The 23,604-nt window shown below is 35.7% G+C and overlaps 1 protein-coding gene across 9 annotated transcripts in view; it reads left to right on the forward strand.

Moving 5' to 3' along the window:
* Positions 1 to 2,627: 2,627 nt before the first annotated feature.
* The window catches only part of LOC127071768 (dopamine D2-like receptor), a 125,392-nt gene continuing 104,415 nt past the window's right edge, over positions 2,628 to 23,604 (forward strand). For 2 of the 9 annotated variants that reach the window (XM_051011404.1, XM_051011405.1), the window contains exons 1-3: positions 2,628 to 2,933; positions 3,248 to 4,462; positions 9,452 to 10,553. In XM_051011404.1, the coding sequence (XP_050867361.1) occupies positions 9,687 to 10,553 (867 nt within the window). In that variant the 5' untranslated portion in view covers positions 2,628 to 2,933; positions 3,248 to 4,462; positions 9,452 to 9,686. The remainder of the gene's footprint in view (positions 2,934 to 3,247; positions 4,463 to 9,451; positions 10,554 to 23,604) is intronic. The other 7 variants (XM_051011398.1, XM_051011399.1, XM_051011400.1 and 4 more) reach the window with 7 other exon arrangements.

Below are 23,604 nucleotides of genomic sequence, written 5' to 3' on the forward strand. Positions count from 1 at the left end.
AAAGACAGAGAGATATATATCCTAAGGTAGTACAGTTTCCGATCTGTTCCAAAATGAAATTCTTTCCTTGTATCGAATTCTACTGTTTCTCTCTCTCTCTCTCTTTCTATTTTTCTCTTTGCCTTTTTCTTTTCTCCTATTTCTTATTCCTGTTTCTCGAAAAAGCAAAGAATTCTTCATCTAAGCTGTTCGTTTCGTCGTCTATCCATCTCACCGAACTATCACTCAAGGAAGGAGCGGACAAAATAGGCAAATAGACTATCCTACGATGTAAAAGCTGGAAACTAGCGTGAAATTGAATGGTGAAGTCTAATGGACAAGTATCGTCTTGATCGTTCGACGGAATAGGAATATCGTGGTATACAATGGCGCGCTTGTGTTACGAATATAAATGTCAGAAATTCAAAGTAGATTTAAAGAAAAAAATATATTTGCATGAATTGGATCCATTCCAGTTGGATCCATCGGGTCATTCTAGAGTAAAGTGGTATTTAGGGGGAAAAAAGAAGAAAAAATATTCAGATCGATTGGATCGAATTCAATTGGATATTCTTGATCGATTAAACGATAAAAATTTCTTACGAAAAGCATTATTTTGATGGAATAAGATTTAGTTCATGTGTTCATGAGTAGCACAGACATCTCTATAACGCATTACATACGTTTCAGTATCCCGAGATACCTTGTGTGCACACGCCTTTGGTATTCACGAAGCTATTGTCGCGAAACCGCTTATCATTCCCTACATCCTTAGGGTGTCCCACGAGACATCCTTGGGGCATCTACTGTTCTTGTCTAGAAACAGAAGACAGAAGGACCTCTTCTCATAATATGATAAGCCAATTAAATAGGTGACTAATAATTTTTTACATTATTTTCGTATGAAAAAAATAATTCTTCGGATAGAGAAAATTTAGCTACGTTTTATGCTATTGACATTTTCTTTTTCTTTTTTTCTTTTGTCAGAAGATAGAAAAAATATCTTTGTGATTTGACGAATCAATCAAATGTAAGAAAATAGTTTTCATTTTAATTTTGTTAGAGATAAATTACAATTATCATTCACGTTTTACGTAGTCAAAAAAATCGATTAGATAAACGAATAATTTCTTTAGCAACGATAATAAAAATAATTTTTTTTAATAAGTGAATTTAGTTATCAAGGATATTAAAGCAAGGTCAGATTAGAATGAATATTTTTAAGGAAAAATTTGTCCTTTCGAATAAACTATTTCTTAGTGTCTTTATAGGAATTCTCTACTGTTAGGAAGACAACCCTTTAACGTGACCCTTCTTCTCGTTGGCTACCTGATGCGACTTTGAGTTGTACGAAGGTTCAGAGTTTAGATCGACTAACCGTTCTATCTGGAGGACAGTAGACTAGACGCATGGAAAAGCAGTTGACAATGTTAAAGTTAAAGTTAAAGACAAAGTTAAAGTACTCGATCACTTCCAAGGCAACAAACAGCTCTCGCTTTCGTCCGATACTTTGTAAACAGAGTATCAAGAGGCGTTTATCAAAATTCCTACAAGTTTCTTAACGTTAGCTTATAGAATAATTTACAATTTTGTCAAACTCAAAAGCCACGATAGTAATCTCTTAACTTGTTACGAGGATTCACCTACGTGAATATATAACATTTATTTGACGTAAAAGTTTTTATAAGAGATGACAAAAAAAAATGTTTGATAAATATAATAAATTGTAAAAAGTATAACTCAGAGAAGTATAATGCTTTTCTGATTGTACTCCGAAACAAATAATTTATTTATTCTTTTATCACGGGTTTAAAGTTAAATCCTCGGGACGAGTTGACCCAATTTGTCGTCGCGCGTAGAACCAAATTACACATACAATATGAGAAGTATAATTATATTATACTAATTATAAAATGAATATTTGAAAGAGACAACAACAAAAAAAAAAGAATAAAAAGAAAAAGAGAAAAAAAAGAAAGAAAAGAAAAGAAAAGAAGTAACAATAAATCCCGTGTCGACAAAACGAAACTAAAATTTAATATTACAATTAATCACAAAGTTGTACGAAATTAAAATAGCGTTAATAAAACGAAACGTTTCAGAGATCAGTCGTCGTTTCAGGGAAACATCAAAGGCAATGATTTGATATTGTGAATAGGAATAGGAAAAAGAGTCGTGTCGAAACAATGATAAGGCTAGACAGCTGGGGTGGTAGACATAGTAATTGATAATTAAGGGTCTCGTTGCATCGGGCTAGTTGGCGTCAGCATGTTCTCAAGGCTTTGGTATAGCGAGCGGAAAAGGAAAGGATCGTGGAGCGGCTGGTTGGGTGGAAGAGGAGAAGGAGGAAGAGGAGGAGAAAGAGGAGAGAGAGAGAGAGAGAGAGGAGAAGGGAGGTGGTACGTTGGTACGGTCGAGAATTAGGGGTTGGTCGGAGGCAGCGTGCGCGGTGGGTGCGCGAGAGGGTTGAGGAGAATATATATATACATAGAGAGAGAAAGAGAGAGAGAGAGAGAGAGAGAAAGAGGGAGAGAGGGAAAGAGAGAGAGAGAGAGTAGATGTAGGGAGGAAAGCTCCCTCCTTTCCGCACTTACAACCCCTCTCGAGCGCGCGGCGAGTCTTCGGGATTCGAGCTGGTGTGGAAACTCGAGCAGACAGCCAGTCGCTCGCCGTTCGTTCACCGACGTGGCCCGAAACTGCCGCTTCTCCGGTTCGAGATAAGCGAGTAAAATTGGACATATAAGGACGATAAAACAACGAGAGACAATTCGTGATCTTCGTTGCGATAGAGAAATTCTTGTATATTGTAATATATAAAAGATAAAATCATAGCGGTTTCTTTAGGTTTATATTATATATATATGTATATATATTATGTATATATATTTATATATTATATACATATCGTAAAAGCCTGATCTCACGATCATCACTATTGAAGGTGGAATCCACAGGTACTTCGAGTGTAGAAACTATACCTTGCTGGATTACTTCCAAAAAGTTTCGTCTTTTATTGTTTAATCTATCGAATATATACATATACATATATGTATACGTACATACATATATTTATTCTTTTGGAAAAATAATTATTGCATTTTATTAGTGTCGTGTCGATCGTTGTAAACTTTTTCTCTTTCTTTTTTCTTTCTTTTTTTTCCTAGATTCATTTATTTTCTTTTTTTTTTTATTTCTTTCTTTTTTCTTCAATCGGAACGAAAGAGTTTTGTTGTTAAGTATTTCGAAAAAGGAACTCGTTTCACGGTAGGGAACGTAATGTCGGAGGGAAAATAAAGAAAATTAGAACAGTAACGGGAGAATGGGATTCCGAATTAGAGAACAACTGATCGTTACAAAATGCCGAACATTCTCGTCGACGTTTCGGTCTATCGGATGCACTCCGTCATACCGTCGCTTCGTAAACCTCACGAAGGTTTTCTCCCAGAATCAGTGAAGGTAGAATTTCCTATGAGGAAATCTCGAATCGTTCCAATTTCAAGGATCGAATTGGGAAACGAAGAAAGATCGAATTAATGTCGTCGTCCGGCGACGTTTTCCTAGCCGGTAGTTGTTGGATCATTCGATCGTGGATCTCATTGAATGAAGAAAAAGAGAGAGAAAAAGTGAAGGAAAGAAGAAAGAGAAGAGGAAGAAAAGTGTGCCTTCCTGTTAAAAGTTTTTCATGTGAAATTGACTAAACACGATTTAAAACGTTTCACGATTTCGATCGAAGAATAGGAAAATATTGAATCGATTTATAGCATACATACATACATACATACATACACACACATATATTTATATATATATAGAGAGTATTCAGAGGGATGAATGGCAGAGCTTAGGGACGATTTTCTTCTTTTATCGTGACGTTGAACGGTGCTCTTACGGTGAATCCAAGGTTTCCTACGAGTGTACCTTACCATTCTTATCGTTTTATTCTCTCTTTCCTTAAAGAAGAAAATCAAAGGTCGTTTATGGTCGTACGTTAGGGAGAGGGAAAATTGAAAAACAAAAAGAAAAAAGAAAAAGAAAAAGAAAAGAAAAAAGGAAAAGAAAGAAAAACGTGGAGGGAAAAAGCATAGAAAAAAGCTTTCTCCCTCCCCCCTCCCAGTATGGACGGCCGACGTTGCATCGATTTTCGAAAGACCCAAATGGCTTCGAAATTTCATCGAAAAGAAATGAAAAATTATTCTTGTCGTCGACTGTCGTCCATGATTAGAACGTATTAAGTACGATAGACGACTTTGAGCTTTTCTTTTTTTCTCTTTTTTTTCTTCTTTTCTCTCTCTCTCTCCCTCCCTTCCTTTTCGCTTCCTCCTTTTTCTTTTTTCTTTTTGTTTTCCTTTTTTTACGTGTTTCCTCGTGAGAATGCTGCTATCTACGAACGAAGGTCAAGGAACGACTCTCAGCAGCGACAGAGAAAGTTTCGTCTCGAAGAGGACTTGCGTCTAGGGAATACGCGCTTCGATGATGATCGATGGTAAGTACTTCCTTTTCCTTGAGCTACCTTTTCGAGGCTAAGGTAAAATCGCGTAGGACTGTAGCACGTGCGATTTGAATTGCTAAGGAGAGATAGAGAAAGAGAGAGAAAGAAAGAAAGAGAGAGAGAGAGAGAGAAAGAGTTCGACCTCGAACGTCGATAATAATTAAAGCATGATCCTTTCGAAAAGGTCGTCCTAGATTTATTCGTTCGTTGCGTGTACATTAATCACTATAAAGACCGTAAAAAAGAAGGAGGAAGGGAAAGAGAGAGAGGGGAGGAGGGAGAGAGGAATGGGTTTAAAGAGAGAAAGAGTGTTAGAAAATAGAAGAGGGGAATTGAGGGAAGGATGAAGCCTGCGCAAAGATATAAACCCCGTAAGAGGGGAAAGGATGGATTCGACTTTTCTGATCCAAAGTTTTTTTAACTCGAACATCAGAATTTCGATTCTTTTGACTTTTGAATTCATATTTTTCTCTCTCTTTCTCTTTTCTCTCTCTTCTTTTTTATATATATATATATTTTTTCTATCTTCAATAGCCATTCGAGAAGTTATTTTTGTTAGCTTCTTCTCTGTACGAATGAACGTGCTAAGACACTTCCTTCTTCTTCTTCTTCTCCTTCTTCTTCCTTTTCCGAAAAAGAAAAGAAACGAAAGAAAGAAAAATGAAGGAAAGAAGACACCCTCGCAAAGTGAATTGCGAGAGAAGAAAGAAGTGTCCTGTAAATTTTCCTTCCAAGTGTTTCCGTTTCTTCGGGAGTTCGTCTCGTTTCTTTCGAAATTGGATTTTAAGAAACATGGAAGACTAATCTTCGATGTTAGCGGCTTTCAGAAAGACTCTTAGTTTTTTATTTTATCCCATTCGCAAGATTCGAATATTTATGTAGGGCCATTTATACGGTTCCTTGCTACGTCACGACAAGCCATTCTTAACGCCTTAACATTTTGACCTTACGAATTTGGTCCGAGCCATGCTCTAGCTAATATTAGAGTTAAGCACGCTTAGGGAATAGATATTATACAAGATGCACGAATAGAGATATATGTATGTATATACTATGTATATATATATATATATATATATATATATATATATATATATATATATATATATATATGTCTGTACATACGAGAAATTTGTAGTTGGAGATACAGACGAAGTAGATGGTGAAACTTTTCTTTTATAAATCTTTTTTATCATTTAATATCGTTTATAATAATAACGATTATTTAGTATTTTTATTTATTGGAATAATCGATTATTATAATTTTTCTAGAAATTAAAGTTTAAGAATATCTTCATGAGATATATTTTTTCAAGATTTATACAGTCATTTACGTTCTAACCGTGCTCGTTCGAACGTTCATCTTACCGATAGATCGATCTAATAAATAAATCGTATCTTCGTTGGTATATATGGATATTAGTTTCTAAGTCAAATATAACTTACATATAAACTACATGTTTGAGTATGTATATTACTTTCATGTTGAGTTTCATTTTTTTTGTTATGTGTTTATTTTAACATATATTAACTTAATGAAACACGGAGAAATTTCAACTTAATAATTTATGAATAATAAATATTATAATTCTAGATTTCCTCTTTGTAAATCATTTCGTAATTATTTGATATACAGCATTTACATGACTAACTTGTTAAAGTGATATCATGTTTGATATATCCGGAATTACTAGAATGTAAGATTATTAATAAAGCATGTATTAGGTACCTGTTGCACACGAAACTCGAGTACGAAATGCATTTCGACAAAAAAGATGTAGAAGATACACAAGTTAAAATCGCTTTAAGCCATATTACATTCAATGTGTTGGTGTTCTATATTTCCTTTTTTTTTCCTTTCTTTTTTATTCTTTTTTTTTATCAATTAAAATGCAATAATCGGATAATGATTATCCTCTTTTTTTTTTAATATTTCGCGGACAATCATTAAAGATATTTATAATCTAATAAAAACAATAATTAATTTACAATATTTCTAAACGAGATTCAAACAAGAGCCATGGATCAATAACTAACAAAATTATTTTTCAACAATTCATCAAAGTCATTCTTTCTGCGTTAGCACAGCCCAAGATCTTTTTTCTTTATGACAGATATATCGTCTTCCACTTTTCTCCATTGCAGCTGCAGCTACGATAATCCATCTTACGCGCTTCAATTGCATCTTTGAAAAGAAATAGAAAACAAAAAGAAAAGATAAAGAGAGCGAGAAAAGAATAGGACAAAGGGATATCAACTCTTATTGTTAACTATAACTACAGTTTTCAGAGCTTCGATCGGGAGTTTCGGAAAATTTATTTTCTCAAAACTAAATTTTATTTTTCTAATTTCTTGCTATACTATATAATCGTGTATATGTGTATGTATTTGTGTGTGAATGAAAAATAGTTCGGTCATTGGTAGATTTCTAATCGAGCAAAGTAATATCGTTCGTGGATGGAATTTTTATAGGAAAGCAAATCAGAGAGAGAGAGAGAGAGAGAGAGAGAGAGAGAGAGAGATGGAAGTTATAACGGCATGGGGGTTAGTTCGATATTGGTAAAAGTTCGTAACTTATAGCACGAGCAATAGAGGTATCATTTCGGTATAGGAGAGAAATCGATTAGTATAGAAAAATAAATTCGATCGTACATCGTTATTTCTAATTATAAAGGAGAAATGACGTCAGGTAGTCGATCGTTCTAACTCTTTCCATCAGCAAATCCTTTCTTAGGTCATTTTCTTGGGAATGATTCAAAATATCCGATCCTCAATTAAGAGAAGGGTAAAGCAGAAATATGAATTATAAAGGACAAGGTCCCAACGATATTACGTATATAAATTCATTGCACATTAAGTTAATCGTATCACGATTAAATTTTTTTTCTTTATTTTTTTTTTGCTTTCTTCTCGTTGAAAGATATTAAATTAGTGATGTGATTTAAAATAAAAAAATAAAGGTTGATTGTTTGTTAGCTTGGGCGACACCAGTATGTCTTTTTTTTTCTTTTTTATTATTATTTTTTTTTTTTGATTGATACGGGTTATATCGAGACAGAAAAGAAACGAATAAAGGAACGTGAACGTGATTGATGAAAATGTATGTATCTAGTATAAAACACAGTGAAATATACTTAAATCTACGACAATTTCTAAGCAATACCGTTACAAGGTGAATTTGACTAATATATTTCCTATTCAGAAGGAAATAGAAAAATTTATAAGGGAATAATGAAAGAAATTATAGAGTTATAACGTTTCTCTATGGATAACGAGTTACTTTCGTCGAATAATAATAATCTTCTTAAGCTAATAAATGATGGACGCGTGAGATACATTAACTTTCTTAATATTCCAAGACCGTAATACGCGAGTCCGTGCGTCCGCGCGTCCGCGTCTTATTAATTCAAGAAACTTTCAAAGACCTCAGGCTGCCTGAATAGGAATTTATTAAATTTAACGAGCAGTTTGAAAGTCTGCCGGTTAAGTTCGTCCCCGATATAGTTTTCCAAATTTTAACGATAGTCAAAGTATTTTATTCGTTCATAATTCTAATTTTTACCCTATCGAATAAATTATCCGATTCGAAGATCTTTATGAACGGAAAGGAAATCAATGAAATTTTTATTTGTGAGAATTTACGAGGTGGAATCGTGAGATAGAAAATCAGAATTGGTATTGCAATTTTATTTTATTTTATTTATTTTTTTTTCTAACCTATGAAATCTTGTGGGACATTGGTGCCGCGTGAACGTTTCTCGCGATAAAATTCAATCTCTCCTCTTCCGTAGGGTTACCTGTGAAGGGGGAGGTTTGGTAGAAAGGTTTACAACACGTACCTGAGTTAAGGAAAATGCTGAACGACGAAATGATGTGCGTCGAAGGGGAAAGGGAATGTCGATAAACGCTAGGAAAAAGCTAGCCTGCTTGCTTGCTTGACTTGCTTGCTGTATCGTCCTACGATCGTTTATTTATTTCTTTTTTCTTTTTCTTCTCTTTTTTTCTTGTGTATCACGTACAACTCTCGTATATTTTTGTAGATACATTTTTCGTTGAAACGGAAGAACGATCAATTTTCAAAATACTTTAGTATTTTTGTTTCCACAAATGACGTATTGAGTGAGGAGTGAAGGGAGGAAATGGTTGAAAGAGATAAAATCGATAAAAAATGGATAGATCAGCACATGGGTATAAGGCGATGATTTTGATTGTTAAGAGGGTTCAGAAAAAATCTCCCATTCGTTTCTTTCTTTCTCTCTTTCTCTCTCTCTTTCTCTCTCTTTCACTCACTTTCTTTCTTTCTTTATCGGAAGAAATTTCTTCGAAAAGGTTTCTCCTTTTGAACGAAAGAAATGTTACGGTGACTATTCATCCGTCAAGTCGCCCTTTCCCTATTTTTGTGTCTTCGATTCTTTTATCACGAAAGAAAAGTGTTACTACGTAGGTGAACTCAATGTTCCATGTAATAGAAGTAGCTCTGTTGTTACTATCTTAATTTCCCAATCGAAACCTATACGATTTTCAAATCTTTCCTTATCGAATGATCGATTGTTTCGAAATTTGATCATCTTTTTGAGTCAATATCAGCGATAACGTATTTGGTAAAGTTCCTATATATATATACATAATCGTTCGCTATCATGATAATGTAAAAGATTCTGAAGGAACGATTTGCATAAGAAGTATCTTAGATACTTGCTGGAATATTTCGGTATCAGTTAGATAGGCGAAGTAGTATGTATGAATAACAGTGAGGATTTGGTCTCTCGAGGAAATCCTGCCATTTGTATCGGAAGGAACATTTGAGAGAACTTCGACAAAGGATAAGTGCAAGTGTACTTATGTAGGAGAGAGACGGAGAGAGAAAGAGAGAGAGAGAGAGAGAGAGAGAGAGAGAGAGAGAGAGAGAGAAGAGATGCAAAAGAAAAGAGGAATCGAGAACAGGATGGCCGATTAATGATAGTATTTCTTGTCTTGTTGCAGAAATGACGAAGAGAAGAAAGTAGGAAGTAGGAAGTCGTCTCGGTGCTCGTTGTGGCGAGAATAAATCGTGGAAGCGAGGGTAAGATTTGTTGGAGGTGTGGAGAGGAGAAGGAGGAGAAAGAAGTGGAAGAAGACGAGGAGGAGGAAGAGAAAAAGGACGAGGACGAGGACGAGGAAAGAGAGCAGAAAATGGCGGGAAGATCAAAGATCTCGTGATCGGTTTGGGGGTAGCAGAATGGAAGGTGGAAGGGACGACGACGGTTCGTTGTTTCGGTCGATCGTTCGAAAGCTATCGTCGAGGGAGTCGGTGATAAGTAGTGGGGTAGAGGGGGAGGTGGGTACGTCGAGCACGAAGATCGGTAATAGTGTAAGGGGTGTGGTAGTGCCGACGAGGAATACGTCGACTACTACGACGAGTTCAGGCACGACGGTTACGACGGCAACGATAACGACGACGAGAACGAGCACTCGCGACGAGTACGAGATCGCGTTCGAGACGATCCTGGAACGTGCGTTCGACATGTCGAGAAACGAGACCGACGCTGCAGCTACGGCTGCAAGCGGAACCGCTACGGCGAGTGGAGGAACGGCAACGGGGGTTGTCGTTGAGTCAACCGGTTGGTTCGACGACACCCAGACGCCAACAACGACGGCGAGTTTTGCATCTTCGTCGAACGGTTCATCGCCTTCTTCGAGTTCTACCCTCGTCGATAATTACACCCTCATATCGGATCTATTCGTCTTCGACGATCTAAATGATTACATAAATCGATTAAATTATACCGCGTTCGCGAATCTGACGGCCTATTATGACGGCGGTGGTAGTATGAATTTAAGTGCTACCGTTAATTGCACGTCTTCGATCGTGTCTGGGAATGACACAGAATGCGATACCAGTGCCGAAAAATCCAATCCCAGCAATTGGTGGGCTCTGATACTGGTTATCGTACCGTGTCTCACCCTCTTCGGCAATGTCCTAGTTATCTTGGCGGTTGTAAGAGAGAAAGCACTTCAGACCGTCACCAATTATTTCATCGTCAGCCTTGCGGTCGCCGATCTCCTCGTCGCGGTTCTCGTCATGCCCTTTGCCGTCTACGTAATGGTGAGTATTAATGATTATTTATCGATCAAGTTCTCTCAACCTTCTCCGTTTAAATCGCATTTATTCGCGTTTTAAAGATAGTACGTATTAAATTGCCTCGCTTTCTACGAAGACGATGGTTTAAACATCGATATCCATTAACCCCTATAATTCGTTTAACCAAAGCGAAAGCGAGACGAGTAGGACTATCCGTGTGTATGTAAGTACATATGTTAGTACGTACCTATCGTGTCTACCATGTCGGTATACGGAGACCGATCGAATCGGAAAAGCGTTAGATTCCATTTCGGACTGGAGTAGAAACCACGAGTTGTCTCGGATAGAACGAAGAAACGATGCTTTCGTTAAGGCCACCTGCTTCGTTTGATTGGGTGAATCAAATGAAAACAGGATTAGTTAATTAAGCTAGTTCGAACGATCTCACGAGCGGGTGTCGTTGAAAACTCGACTATAGAGTCGAACTAATTACTACCTCCTCGCTAGGTGACCTATTTTTAGATAGAATACCGTCCGAGTATACTAAAATGGCAGATATTTAAACTGCGAAAGAAGATAAACGAAATTAATATCGTATAACGGTACAACGTAATAGCCTTGCGGCCGAAGATCCTAAGAAAAGTTGAATCGAATTTTCTTTAAGTTCGTCTTCTTTTTCCAAAGATACCACTTGATGAAAAAAATTGTAGGAACGGCGTTGGGAGAGAAAAGTGTAACAGCTTTACGATCAAGAAATAACGTGGTCAATAAATAATGTCGACATTTTCTATGAAATTTTCAGTTGGAAATATTGGAAAGTAAAAATATTTATATATATATACTTACCATTCGTACTTACCATTCATACTATATTACATCAGAATTTTTAGTAAATAGAACTGAACGCATAGTACTTTTTATTTGGATACAAAGTAGTGAAAATTTCGAGAATATTTATTTTCCAAAGGAATATTTTGTAATTTGTCTCGTAAAGCTGTCAAAAAAAAAGAAAAAAAGAAGAAAAAAAAAGAGAAAAAAAAAGGAAAAAGCAAAAAGAAAAGAAAAAGAAGAAAAGTAAAACGAGAAAACGAAGATCCCGCAGTAATAAATATACTTTTAATAACTTTTGCAAATTTTAACATTATTTTCTCTTATCATAAAAGATGGAAAGAGGAAGCATAATATGACACGAAATCGCGTGTCATAGTTCTGACAGGTTTACATGCTCGAAATTATATTCGTTACAATCATTCTCGAGAATGGTAGTGGGTGCAGTAACATGCATCGTTGTTCACGGTACATAAATCAAAACGTTCCATTGCCGTTTCTCGACATTTCTCGTTGATATAACTTCGCCTTCGAAATAATAATTACATGATTACGGCATCACGACTAATGGATGAAGGGCCTATACGAATTAAACGTTGTTAAACCTTGTTAAACATTCCTTCGTATGTATTTCCATACATAACTAAAATGCACATATATATATATATATGTACACGCACACATATGTATATATATAATATATACGTTGAATATAGATTCTACATACCCGTACATGAGTAATAATTGTACATACATAAAATTCATGCCGTATAAAGCCATATAAATTTAATGTCAGACTATATCCAACTTAGTTATCTTTCATTTCATCGTTAAAAATTCTTAATTCCTATTTTATACATACAAAATATTTGATACTTTTTAATTATGAGTTATACTTATTAGAATATAATCCTATTAATAGTATTATGACAATTTTCGTTATATAGATATTTCTTTCTTTTTTTCTTTTTTTTTTTGTAAATATGGTAAAAAATTGAATCGTAAAGGAAAAGTTAAAAAGCACTTCTCTCTCTTTCTCTCTTTCTTCAATGACATCTTAATTCTTTATAAGATGCAATTTAAACGACGCCAAGTTTATTATTTGATCGCGATGAAATATATAATCAGCCACGTCCGACGTTACTAGTTGAAAACGCTTTTGATAATAGTTGGTTCTATGGTTACGTTTTGTAAGGCGTATTCGCGTAGCACCCGCAGTTCATGCCGCATAAAATACGTAGGAAATCAATTGGTACATAGACTCGAATGGCCATTTACGAGCATAGAATGGAGGCAATTTGTCGAACGAAGTAATTGTCCGGTTTCAATTTTCAACTAGACCAACAATTTTCTTTCTTTCTTTCTTTCTTTCTTTTTTTCTTTTTCCTTCTTGTTATTTTTTCTTTCCTTTCTCGTTTTCTTTGTCGACGGGAATGGAAAAGAATGGAAAATAATGGAACATTAAGCTTTAAATAATTACGTTTAGCTTCGGCACGTGAGAGAGAGAGAGAGAGAAAGAGAGAGAACTCTATCGTCGTCTCTTGCGTTAAGAAGAATTTTCTAACACAGCCGCGTAGCTCGCGAATATGGCTTTATAAATTACTCAGTGTCGTTGCTCGTCGATATCTCGATGACTTCGTACACGAGTATGCGACCGAACGAGCGGACGAACACGTGCTTAGATCGAATCGATAGTAGTAGGATTAGTTAATTAAAGTTGCTCGCGCGTTCTCTTTGTCGTTGAATTTCCTATCAGCACAGTATCTGTCCTTTATTTTCGTTCGAAATAATTTCATAGATATTATATCGATCTGTGTATTAAATTTTTTTTTCTTTCCCTCTATTTTATTTTTTCCTTTTTCTTTTTACTACAATATGATAAATAATTTTATTATTATATTTCTTTCACGATGATCGATATAAAGATCTTCAATATCTAAAAAATTCCCGATTATATATATTTCATTATCGTTGAATTAAATTTCAATTTTCTTTTTTTTTTCTTTTTTTTTTCAAATAAGTATCCGTGAAATTTTTATATTCATTTTTAAAACATGTGTCTATCCTAAATGTTAAATGTTTCGTTACGTCGAGAACAGAAAGGGCTCTCGCGCAATGGTCAACGAAAAGAGAAAAGAGAAAGAAAATAAAAGAAAAAACTTTGGAAAAAGAAAAACAAGTAAATAAAATAAAAAAGTAACGAAATATTTGTCGATGTTAATGCATCAAAGTAACGAGCAAATACTTTGGAGAAAATAGCCGAATACAGGGAACTAGGTATTCCAATGAGGCATCGATAATCCCTTTTCCTTTTCCGTACTATTTTCACGTATCGAACACTGGTGTCGTTTATGGGCACCTACATACATTCAAAGGATAAAATCGAGATTCTCTCTCTTTATCTCTCTCTCTCTCTCTCTCTCTCTTCTCTCTCTCTCTCTCTCTCTCTCTCTCTCTCTCTCTCTCTCTCTCTCTCTCTGGTCGAATGTAAACAAGATGGAACGTGCTAAAACCTCCTTTCGTCCGCTTAACCGGTCGTTCACGAGTTTCGCATTAAACGATTTACCGACACATTCGTGCAAGTAATGCACCACGACGATAATGCCACGACCTAAGCGTCCTGTTTGGTTGGAGCACTTTAGTCTCTTCCTGTCAGTAGTACTGACTCCTACGTTGTCCTGGACTTTTAGCATAAGCTTGAGAAATGACTAATGTCTTTGCATATTTTATATCGCAAAACGATTTTATCGCTGCTCATCTTTCCTTTTTCTTTTTTATTTTTTCCCCTTCTTCCTTTTCCTTTTCTTCTCTTCTTCATGTTTCTTTTCTCTTCCTCGTTCCTTTTCTCTTTTCTTTTTTCCTTCCCTTTTCTCTTTCTTATTTTCTTTCTTTTTTTTTCTCGAGTGTCTTCATGCAAAATAATTTCATAGCAAAGTTTCGTGCAAGGTTTCACGTCGTGACTATACTATACTATCGGCAATATTATAGTATTAAGATTTTGAAAGCAACGAAGAAATCGTTTGACCCGACCTTCTAAAAAAGAAGTTTAGTGCCGAGCATTATTAGATCAACGCCGATTAAAAGAATTTCTTGGCATTTTTATTTTGCAACCTGATGCGAGCATTTTTCAGTTCTTTTAACTCGAAAGTTGCTAGCACTTGATCCTTCACGATAACGTTTCTCCTTCCGTTTTAACTTGTTCGCCTTTTCTAAACCCCTCAGCCCATTCTCGCCACCCCTCACCCACATCCTCCCACCCTGCTCACCCCCAGACCCTCATACCCCTTGACTGTTCTTCTTTGTGCCAAGGATTTTTACTTTAACACTAGAAGAGAAATTGATACTCCTAGGCGAGTTCGTGCCTAGAATTCCAGTAGAATATTTTCAAGACTTGCGTTGCCTTTTTCCCTTTTCTTTTTTCTTTTTCTTTCTTCTTCTTTTTCTTTTCTTTTCTTTTCATTTCAAGTTCTTTCGTGTCACAAGCCGTTGAAAAAGATTTCTGGCACGTTTGGTATGAACTTTAATGAGAAAATATGACAAAAGAGATTAGATAATTACAAAGTCTGATAAATATTTTTCTCGTATTTTTAATCGTTCTAACGATACGTATTTGATAAAAAATTGTTGTTAATTGGTTCTCGCAAAAAAGAAAATTTATTTCAGTCGAAGGGAATCGAGATTTGAATAGCGATAAAAATGTTTTTTGATGGTCTATTCTTTTCTATCGACAAAAATGACTTGTTGGGTGTCGAAAGAGCGAATACTAGTACGTGACTACGAGAATAAAATAACAGAAAGAGAGGGAGAAAAAGAGAGAAAGAGAGAGACACACATAGAGAAAGAGAATACGAAGACAAGGGTAAATTTCACACGTTTCCTTTCCGAGTTTCCCTTAGACAAGGGTGTATCTCTATTCTAACTCGTCTTCTGACAGTTGAATGGCTTTGAGGCAAGTTACGTTGCTTTTTCTTATCGATCCTAACACTAACAAAGGAGTTATTGGCATTTAACCATGGTACAATACATATATACATTACATACGTAAGATGAAGTTAAGGAGGAAAGAAAGGAAACGTTGAGAGTAAGGAAAAAAGAGAGACGGAGAATAGAAAAAGAAAGCGAAAAGAGAAAAAGATCAAGAAAAAGAGCAAAATAGAAAAATTTGAGAAAGAGAGAGTGTGTGAAAGAGAGAAAGAGAGAGAGAGAGAGAAGCATTTGGTTGTAACAGGAGAGCGTGACCACAGGTAATTTCGAGTTAAGTCTATACCCTATTCCTCGGTGAACGATAGGCACTCGAGCTATCGAGGGTGGTCTCGATCCGAGCGAGTTAAAGCGAGTAGTAGGTTAGAATAGGCCAGAGTTAGAGTAAGAGAGAGAGAGAGAGAGAGAGAGAGAGAGAGAGAGAGAGGATAGCAAATCGCTCTGGGGCAAGGTCTATGTTAATAACGGAGATCACCCACTCGATCGCATGCAAGCTTATTACTTTGGGCCAAGCGTGTCGAGGGTTACGTTACTACTTTTGACTGTGCCTTTGCCTGTGTAGACACGAGTTTAGCTCGTTGTATCGTCGTGTCGTTCTCATCGTCATCCTTGGAATCGCGCTAAAACTTGCCAACAATTTTCAAGCCATATATGAATATTAATAACTTTTTCGAGAGGGCGAACGCGATCACTTTTTTTTCTTTTTTCTTTCCTTTTCTTTACCTTTTTTTTTCTTAAGGGATTCCGTACCAGCGTCGAAAAGATAAGAGAAGGAAAAAGTTACGTCCTTGAGAGGAGAAAAGGTTTAGGTCGTAGTGCAATTCTTTCTTTCTCTCTCTCTCTCTCTCTCTCTCTCTCTCTCTCTCTCTCTTTCGTTCTTTTTTCTTTTTTCTCTCTCTCTTCTTTTTTTCATAACAAAAAAAAATTCTCTTACAAATCGTCGGCGTTTCAAGTAAGCACCTTTGTTCTTTCTAGTTTTTTTTTTCGGCCTTTTTATTTTTGCTTTTTTTTTCTTTCTTTCTTTTTTTCTCGTAGGAAGAACGATCGATAGAAAACACGGACAACAGCACGGCTCCTACGAGTTATAAATATGATTAAAGTAGCTGTCTCTAGTCGAGTTGGTAAACGATGCATAAATCCGTGCCCGATGAAGAAAACTCTCATGCATTCCAGTTTGAGATCGGACCAACAGACAAAAAAGGGCACTGCCGAGAACGCGTAAGGAAGTGTGCACTCGCGATAAATCATCGCGTTATAGGCGAAGGACGGTACTCTTCACGCCAAACGCACACATCCTCGACCATCGAGTCTCCTTTTCCTCTTATCCTCCTTTCCCTCTCATACTCCTTTTCTTTTACACCTTTACCCATCGATTTTTTCTCCTTCCCTTTTTCCATTATCACTTTCATTTCCGTTTCTTTGCTCTCCAATCCCTGTGCCGTAATAATCCATACGTCGAAATTTTATATTTTTAACTTTAGAATTTCTGATTTTGTTTGATTTTGTTTTCCTTTTTTTTCTTTATTTTTCTTTTTTTTTCTGTTTTACTTTCATTATATCTCACCTTTCTCTTTCTGTATATCTGTAACTATACGTAAAGACGGTCGTTAAACTCCGGATCTTTGAGAACTTGCCAAGCACCTGTGGAGTCTTGACACTACGCCTATAAAAAGAGGATTACTTCGTGAGAATAGCAAACTTTTCAAAAGCGGACAGAGAATGATTTGATTTGCAAGAGATTAAGGATTTGCAGTTACAAGGTAGTAGCATTCTTTCGTCGACGAAAATCGATACGTATCACCTGCGATCAATTTTCTTTTTCTTTCTTTTCTTCTTTTAATCGTAATTCAGTCGACTTTATATATATATATATATATATATATATATATATATATATATACAATTTTGAAATTACGATAATCTTAAACTAAGAATTAAATTGTCCTCTTGAATTTATATTTAAATTCTTGTAATATCTCAAATTTATTTTCCAAAAAGATCGCATATTTCTCTCATCTCTTCTTCGTTATAATCGTACGACGAGATATCCAAAAGATCTTTATTATCGTGTAGAAGTAAAGGATGGTTGGAGAATGCGGAAGTAGTTGTTAATCGTTTTCGAAGACAATCTTGTGAAGTGAGGTAGGTGCCCGAAATGAATCATGAAAGAGGCTAAACGTCGTTATACACCATTTTCGTTGATCCATGTCTCTCGAAGGGTCGAAGGGTAGCAAATTGTCTAGATGATAGGTATCTTATATCTGTACTTGTTATTACCAGAGAGAAATATTTGTCATATATCATATGTGTAAGCTAACCTCCTATATATCCCTTAATGGTTTACGTAGAAATTCGATTACTATCTCCTTGATAAATCGGTGACAAGCATGTACATCAGAGCTAGCACGGACCGATGGTGATTCGATCTATACACACACACACACACACATACATATATATATATATATATATATATATATATTACACGTATATATGTATAGCTTAGCGTACAGAGTTTATCGTGTACCGTTTAAGGGTCAAGTCAAATTGATTTCAAAGCTCGGCTTATCGTACTGCACCTACTCGTACAGGAGGTTACGTTTCCCTTTTCGAATTTCCTGCCGTTAAGAATCGTGTATCGTATAGAACGATTTCGATATTCGTATTATCAATGCTTTTGCCAATAGGAAGGACATAGGAACCGTTCTGTCTACCACGCTAAAGAAAAACTCCAAGATTTATATACGGACTATTTCACGCTTCGTGCAGCCCCGGTCCATCCTTTACAAGAGTTTTCGGCATTTTCTACGGCGGGAAACGTAGGGGGACTGTTAATGGATCGACTGGAGTTAGGAGGATCGTGTACGTTCGTTTTTCATTCGGTATATAGATAAAGAAAGAATAATAGATAAAGAAAGGAAAGTAAAAGTTACTTCGTTTCTTTCTTTTTATTTTCTCTTTTCTTTTTTCTTCCCCCTTCGATTTTGATGACTCAAGAAGAGGAAGAAAAAGATAAATGGAGGGAAACGAAAAGAACAAAAAAATAAAGCAAAGGAAAAACGAAAAAAAAGAAAGAAAAAAGTCGAAAGGTTGAAGTTTTCGAAGAGGACAAAGCAAAGTGATTGAAGAGACGGATTAATAAAATCGTTTTGTCTTGAGGTATTTGATGTCTAAACCTATATGGTGTCCACAGTAAACGGGTGGAGCCATTAACTAACTTGTAATTGAATTCTCTCAACGAATTCATCTATCTAGATTACGTGACCTCCTACCGTATCGGCATTTATATAGAGCTTTTGGATGTTACAACGTGAATTAGGCTTTTCAAGCGAACATGCTATTCCCTGCATAAACTTCGTTACGTTAACGTTAAATAATTATTTCGGCAAATAGGTACCTCCTTTTCCTGATAGATAATAATAGTAACCAACATGGAAGATACGTTTGAGTTGATTGAATTAAAAGCATTTCGATTATTCGATCGAGAAATAATTAGAATCGTGATATATCGTTTTATATCGAAAATAGAAAAAATTTCTTTTCCTTGAAAACGTACGTTGAAAAATAGAAAAATCATATCGTCGAAATTTATGACATAACTCATGACTAGTCTGTCTGGCCTAAGCGAGGCGAGGAGACTTTGTCCTTGAAAGAAGACTATTCGATGAAGAAGGGGTGAGACGAGGGAAGGGGTAGGAAGGGGCTAATCCGTATTTGGGCGCATAAATTTCGACCAACGAGGAAATGAATCAAACGAGAGGGCGCTTTGTTCATGGCATGCTATTTTTCAAAGGTATTTTTTGAAACCCGCATCGGCATCGATCAAGAGATGCCTGTGCATCCCTCGACATAATAAATAAAAAAAAATCTATATGGATATATATATATTTTTATACACACGTATATGTAAGTATATAAATCCTTCTTGGATTTGTGGACACTAACGATGGCGTCGGATTGAATAGCCAACGTTATCCGTTTTTCTTTCTCCTTTTTTTTTCATTCTTTTCATGTTTTTCTTCATTTTTCTCTTATCCAATCACACCCCTCTCCCTCCCCTATTTTTTCGATGATCACGAATGCCGACCCCAATTTTTTGTTCCCTTATTTTACTTTTCCTTTCCTCGTGCTATTATATTCTCGAAGGAATAATAAAATAAATGACAGGCTGCTAGCGATAAAAAAATCGTGCCTATTAACGCGTTGCCGAGTTCGACGAAGTAACGACCAGAACCGAGAATTCGATAGATAATATGAAATTAAACGTCGACGTTGTGGCACGTGATTTATCGACTCTTCGATTGATCTGATACGCTGGCGCAATGTGCAATGTTAAACCCTATTTTTCCTTTTTTCGCAGCCATGTTGCCTTGATATTTTTTTCTTTTTTTCTCGACTAAGAGGGAGAGGGCAAACGCGTGAAATAGGGACGGCCTGGGGCCTGCGACGGATTTGGGGTGAAAAAAAAATCGGATAAATTCAATTGGAAGTGTAGTTGAGAAAAAATAATTATTCATCCCTTATAGTTTCTCTCTTTCTCTTTCTCTCTCCTTTTTTGTTCTCTTAGAAGATTGTCCCGTCGAATATTTCCCTTTCTCGATTTGTTTAATCTCCTGAAAATCGTATACCCTTCGAAACTGGAGAGTGCCTTATCTCTTTTTGCTCGTTTTTAGTTTGGCGTAAATAAAACGCATTTGGCTGAACGAAGCAGAATATTAAATATACACACACACACGTACACTTTCTCTCTTTCTATAAATTTGAGCATTATCGCTCGATATTACACGCATCATCTTTGAGAGCATATCTTCATTGTTATTGTACACGGAACCATACTATGACAATCTTTATGCTAAATCTCTCTTATATTATACTTCATATTTGCTCAATATATTATACTTATCATTATACTTAATATAATCTCTCTTATATTTACTTAATATATTATATTTATCATTACACTTAATACGGATTATCAAGGCAAAATAGGGACTTTATTTGTATTTGTTTTATGGATGATGTCTATGTATTAGAAATGTAGACTCGATTATATACGAATGTGTATATCCGAATTCTCTTTTTGTTTTGTTTCGTTTTGTTTTTTTTTTCCTTCTTAACACGAGAAATCGAAACTTTATCCGAGTTATTCGGTACCGTCTGGTGTTCAACCGAGAACAGGGTACTTGGCACCCTTTCCCTTGGCACTCCTATCGGAGAAAATCGACAAAGGCAACTCTTAGGGATTCCATTAAAGTCGAAAGTTGAGATACCGTTCGTTCGAACGTGGGCGTGTTCAATGGAAATGGATTCCCTATTCGAGTCCAAGAAGGGCGGTCGTTTCTTTATCCCTAGACGGGGAATAATCGAAATTCGTTTGAGAAATCTTAAAAGGACTTTTCTTCGATACGTTACTTATATTCTTCAAGTGCGAACGAAAGGAACGTTCGTTATCGGTGTGAACACATTTCACTTTCTCTCTCTCTCTCTCTCGCTCTCTGTACCTCTTTCTCTGTCAACGATCTTCGAATTATCGATTTTCAAGTTCGATGAACATATAGATTTCATATTCATCTTGCTAATTTTATCGTTATCGTGGAAAAAGGTATTCTCTGTCGACCTAAAAAAAATGTAATCTCTGGAAAAGCGTTAATCCTTCTCTCTCTCTCTTCCTTTCTCTCTCCTTCTCTCTTATTCTCCCTCTCTTTATCTCTCTCTTTCTCTAGTAAGACAGACAGACAGTAGAAAAAACATTAACTGGAGCACACATATGGTTGCACACATGACGCGTATAAGCAGTCGTCTTTTTGGAACGAACACGTGGTAATTAATGCACAGGAGGATGGATCACGGACAAAGGGTCGACGGAGTTGCGATGAAAAGGGCCTGTGTCGTGGCTGTCACTGCGAGGAAAAGCGACTTGCTTTTTTTATTCGTTTTCGCTCTTCTTTCTTCTCTCTCTCTCTCTTTCTCTCTCTCTCTCTGTTTTTTTCCTTTTTTTATTTTCTTTTTTTTTCCTTCATTTTTTTTTCTTTTGGCGAAAGTATTGCTGATAAAATATACCTACCTTGTGGTGTACGCGTACGTATATATGCGTGCACGAGCGCATATATATATGCATATGTATAGATAGATATATATGCGTCGACGTTGAACGCTCGATGCTGAAACGTTGCTGAGAAGAGTGGGAGTGGGTGGCAGCGAGGTAGAGAGGGTGAGGAGGGAAGGGGAAAGGAAATTCCATGCTCTGAAATTCTCCACGGCAAATGCATTAAAGCCGACGTTATATTCTACCGTCGCGGTGCCAACGACGCGGACGCTTCGTTCGAATTAAATTTGCGGAAAGAGAAGTGTGGGAGAGTCTCTCTCGTAAAAGTTTACGAACAGCGAAAGAAGAAACGGAAGAAACGGAGACGTTCGAAGATTTTTACTTTCCACTGCGTGAAGTTGAAAGTGTTCGTGAATAACACGTAGAACGTAGAACGAAGAACGTAGACACGTAAGGGATGAAATTTATTTACACGGGGAAAAAAAGGGAAAAAGAAATAAAGGGGGATGAAAATAAGTGGATATGCACTGAAAGTAAACGAACTGTTAGTAGTTTGTCATTACACGTAATTTTATTTATTATATATTCTTATATTATACAGATTGTTTTGTAAATAATTGATATTCGTTGTTCACATAAACGAGTTGTTTTTAATGAAAATATCAATATGTATATATTGTTACAGGCGAGTTAGTTTTAACAAATTATTTATAAAAATTAGATTAAAAAAAATATTTATATACGTACGTATAAAAAGAGTAACACACAAAGAAAAAAGTGTGCATCCCCGTCGAAACATATTAGATATGATATTACAGTGCCTATGCCACTGGAAATTATTATCGCACCCCCGACGTTATGCTCGCTCGTTGTCGATCTTTCATAGACGATATTCAAGGGACGTTTAGTCGTGCACCTTTACTACTTGCGCTTGGTCGAGTTAGACGCTAAGGGGCTATACGGAAATACGCTTCTACTCGTATATTTTCCGTATCATCATACGTATCTTAAAATTCAACATCAACGTTTTATCATATATATATATATACATATGGTGTAGTATTATCGCTACGGATATACCTTGTAAGATTATTTGGAAGCCTACTTTTACCTTTATTATATTTTTTCCTCTTTCCTTCCTTCATTTTTTTCTCTATTTTTTCTTTCTAATATTAGTTATTTTCCTTTTTTATCTATTCACGTATGTTGGAATTATTTATATATATATATATATATATATATATATATATATATATATATATATCATAAGGTCCATTAATTCGTATGAATGATCTAACCTCATTGGTTAGAACTTTCATAATAGGAAGGATTAAAGGAAATGGACAAGAGAATAGAACATTGTGATTGAGTCGTTCAGGCGAATTGAATCCTTTTTTCTTTCTTTTTTATTCTTTTTTTTTATTTCAAATTGATCCGACCATACCATTACCGGTAGATTCATTTGTCAGTCCTGTTCGCGAATGATTTCCCAGCCGATTTACGAAGTGCCCATGGAAAGAGTGAGTAATTTCCCCGAGAATTTCTTCATCGCACTTAAGGCCGCATTTGTTCGTTCCGCAGGACGAACAATCACGAGAGGCACTACGTCGAAAGCATTATTCTCTTCTCTTTTCTAATAACAAACTTTGATTTATTCTACTTTTTTTATCTTCTTAGACGAGATTTTTCTATCCTCCAAGAATATTTTTGGAAAAGTTTCTATTAAAAAAAAAAATAGAAAAAAAATTAGGGAAGCAGAAAAAGAATGATATATACAAATATCACACGTGTTTTTTAAAATTTCAATATATATATATATATATGTGTGTGTGTGTGTGTGTGTATTCTCATTTAAAATATACATCAACATAAATAATATTTTCATTATTCTCTCGAAATTTTACGCAAAGTCTCAATTTACGAGACATTATTGATCCATTCGATAACCGGGTGCAATGAAGCGAACTCGTTACACGCTGTGCGTATGGTTCGATAAAATATAATATAAAGGATATTAACTGATATATGCAACGCAGACCGTATCGAAATGTTGGCTGAAATTAATAGATATAAAAAGATTCATCTTATAATTAATTATCAGGTCGATATAATAAATCGATTCAAAATCAAGAGAATATTTTAAATTGAACGATATGTTTCGGACGAGCTGCTCAATCACTTTTCTCTTTTTATATATATGTATATATATACATTTTTTTA

This window comes from Vespula vulgaris, chromosome 23, assembly GCF_905475345.1.
Source record: "Vespula vulgaris chromosome 23, iyVesVulg1.1, whole genome shotgun sequence".
NCBI classification, from domain to species: Eukaryota; Metazoa; Arthropoda; class Insecta; order Hymenoptera; family Vespidae; genus Vespula; species Vespula vulgaris.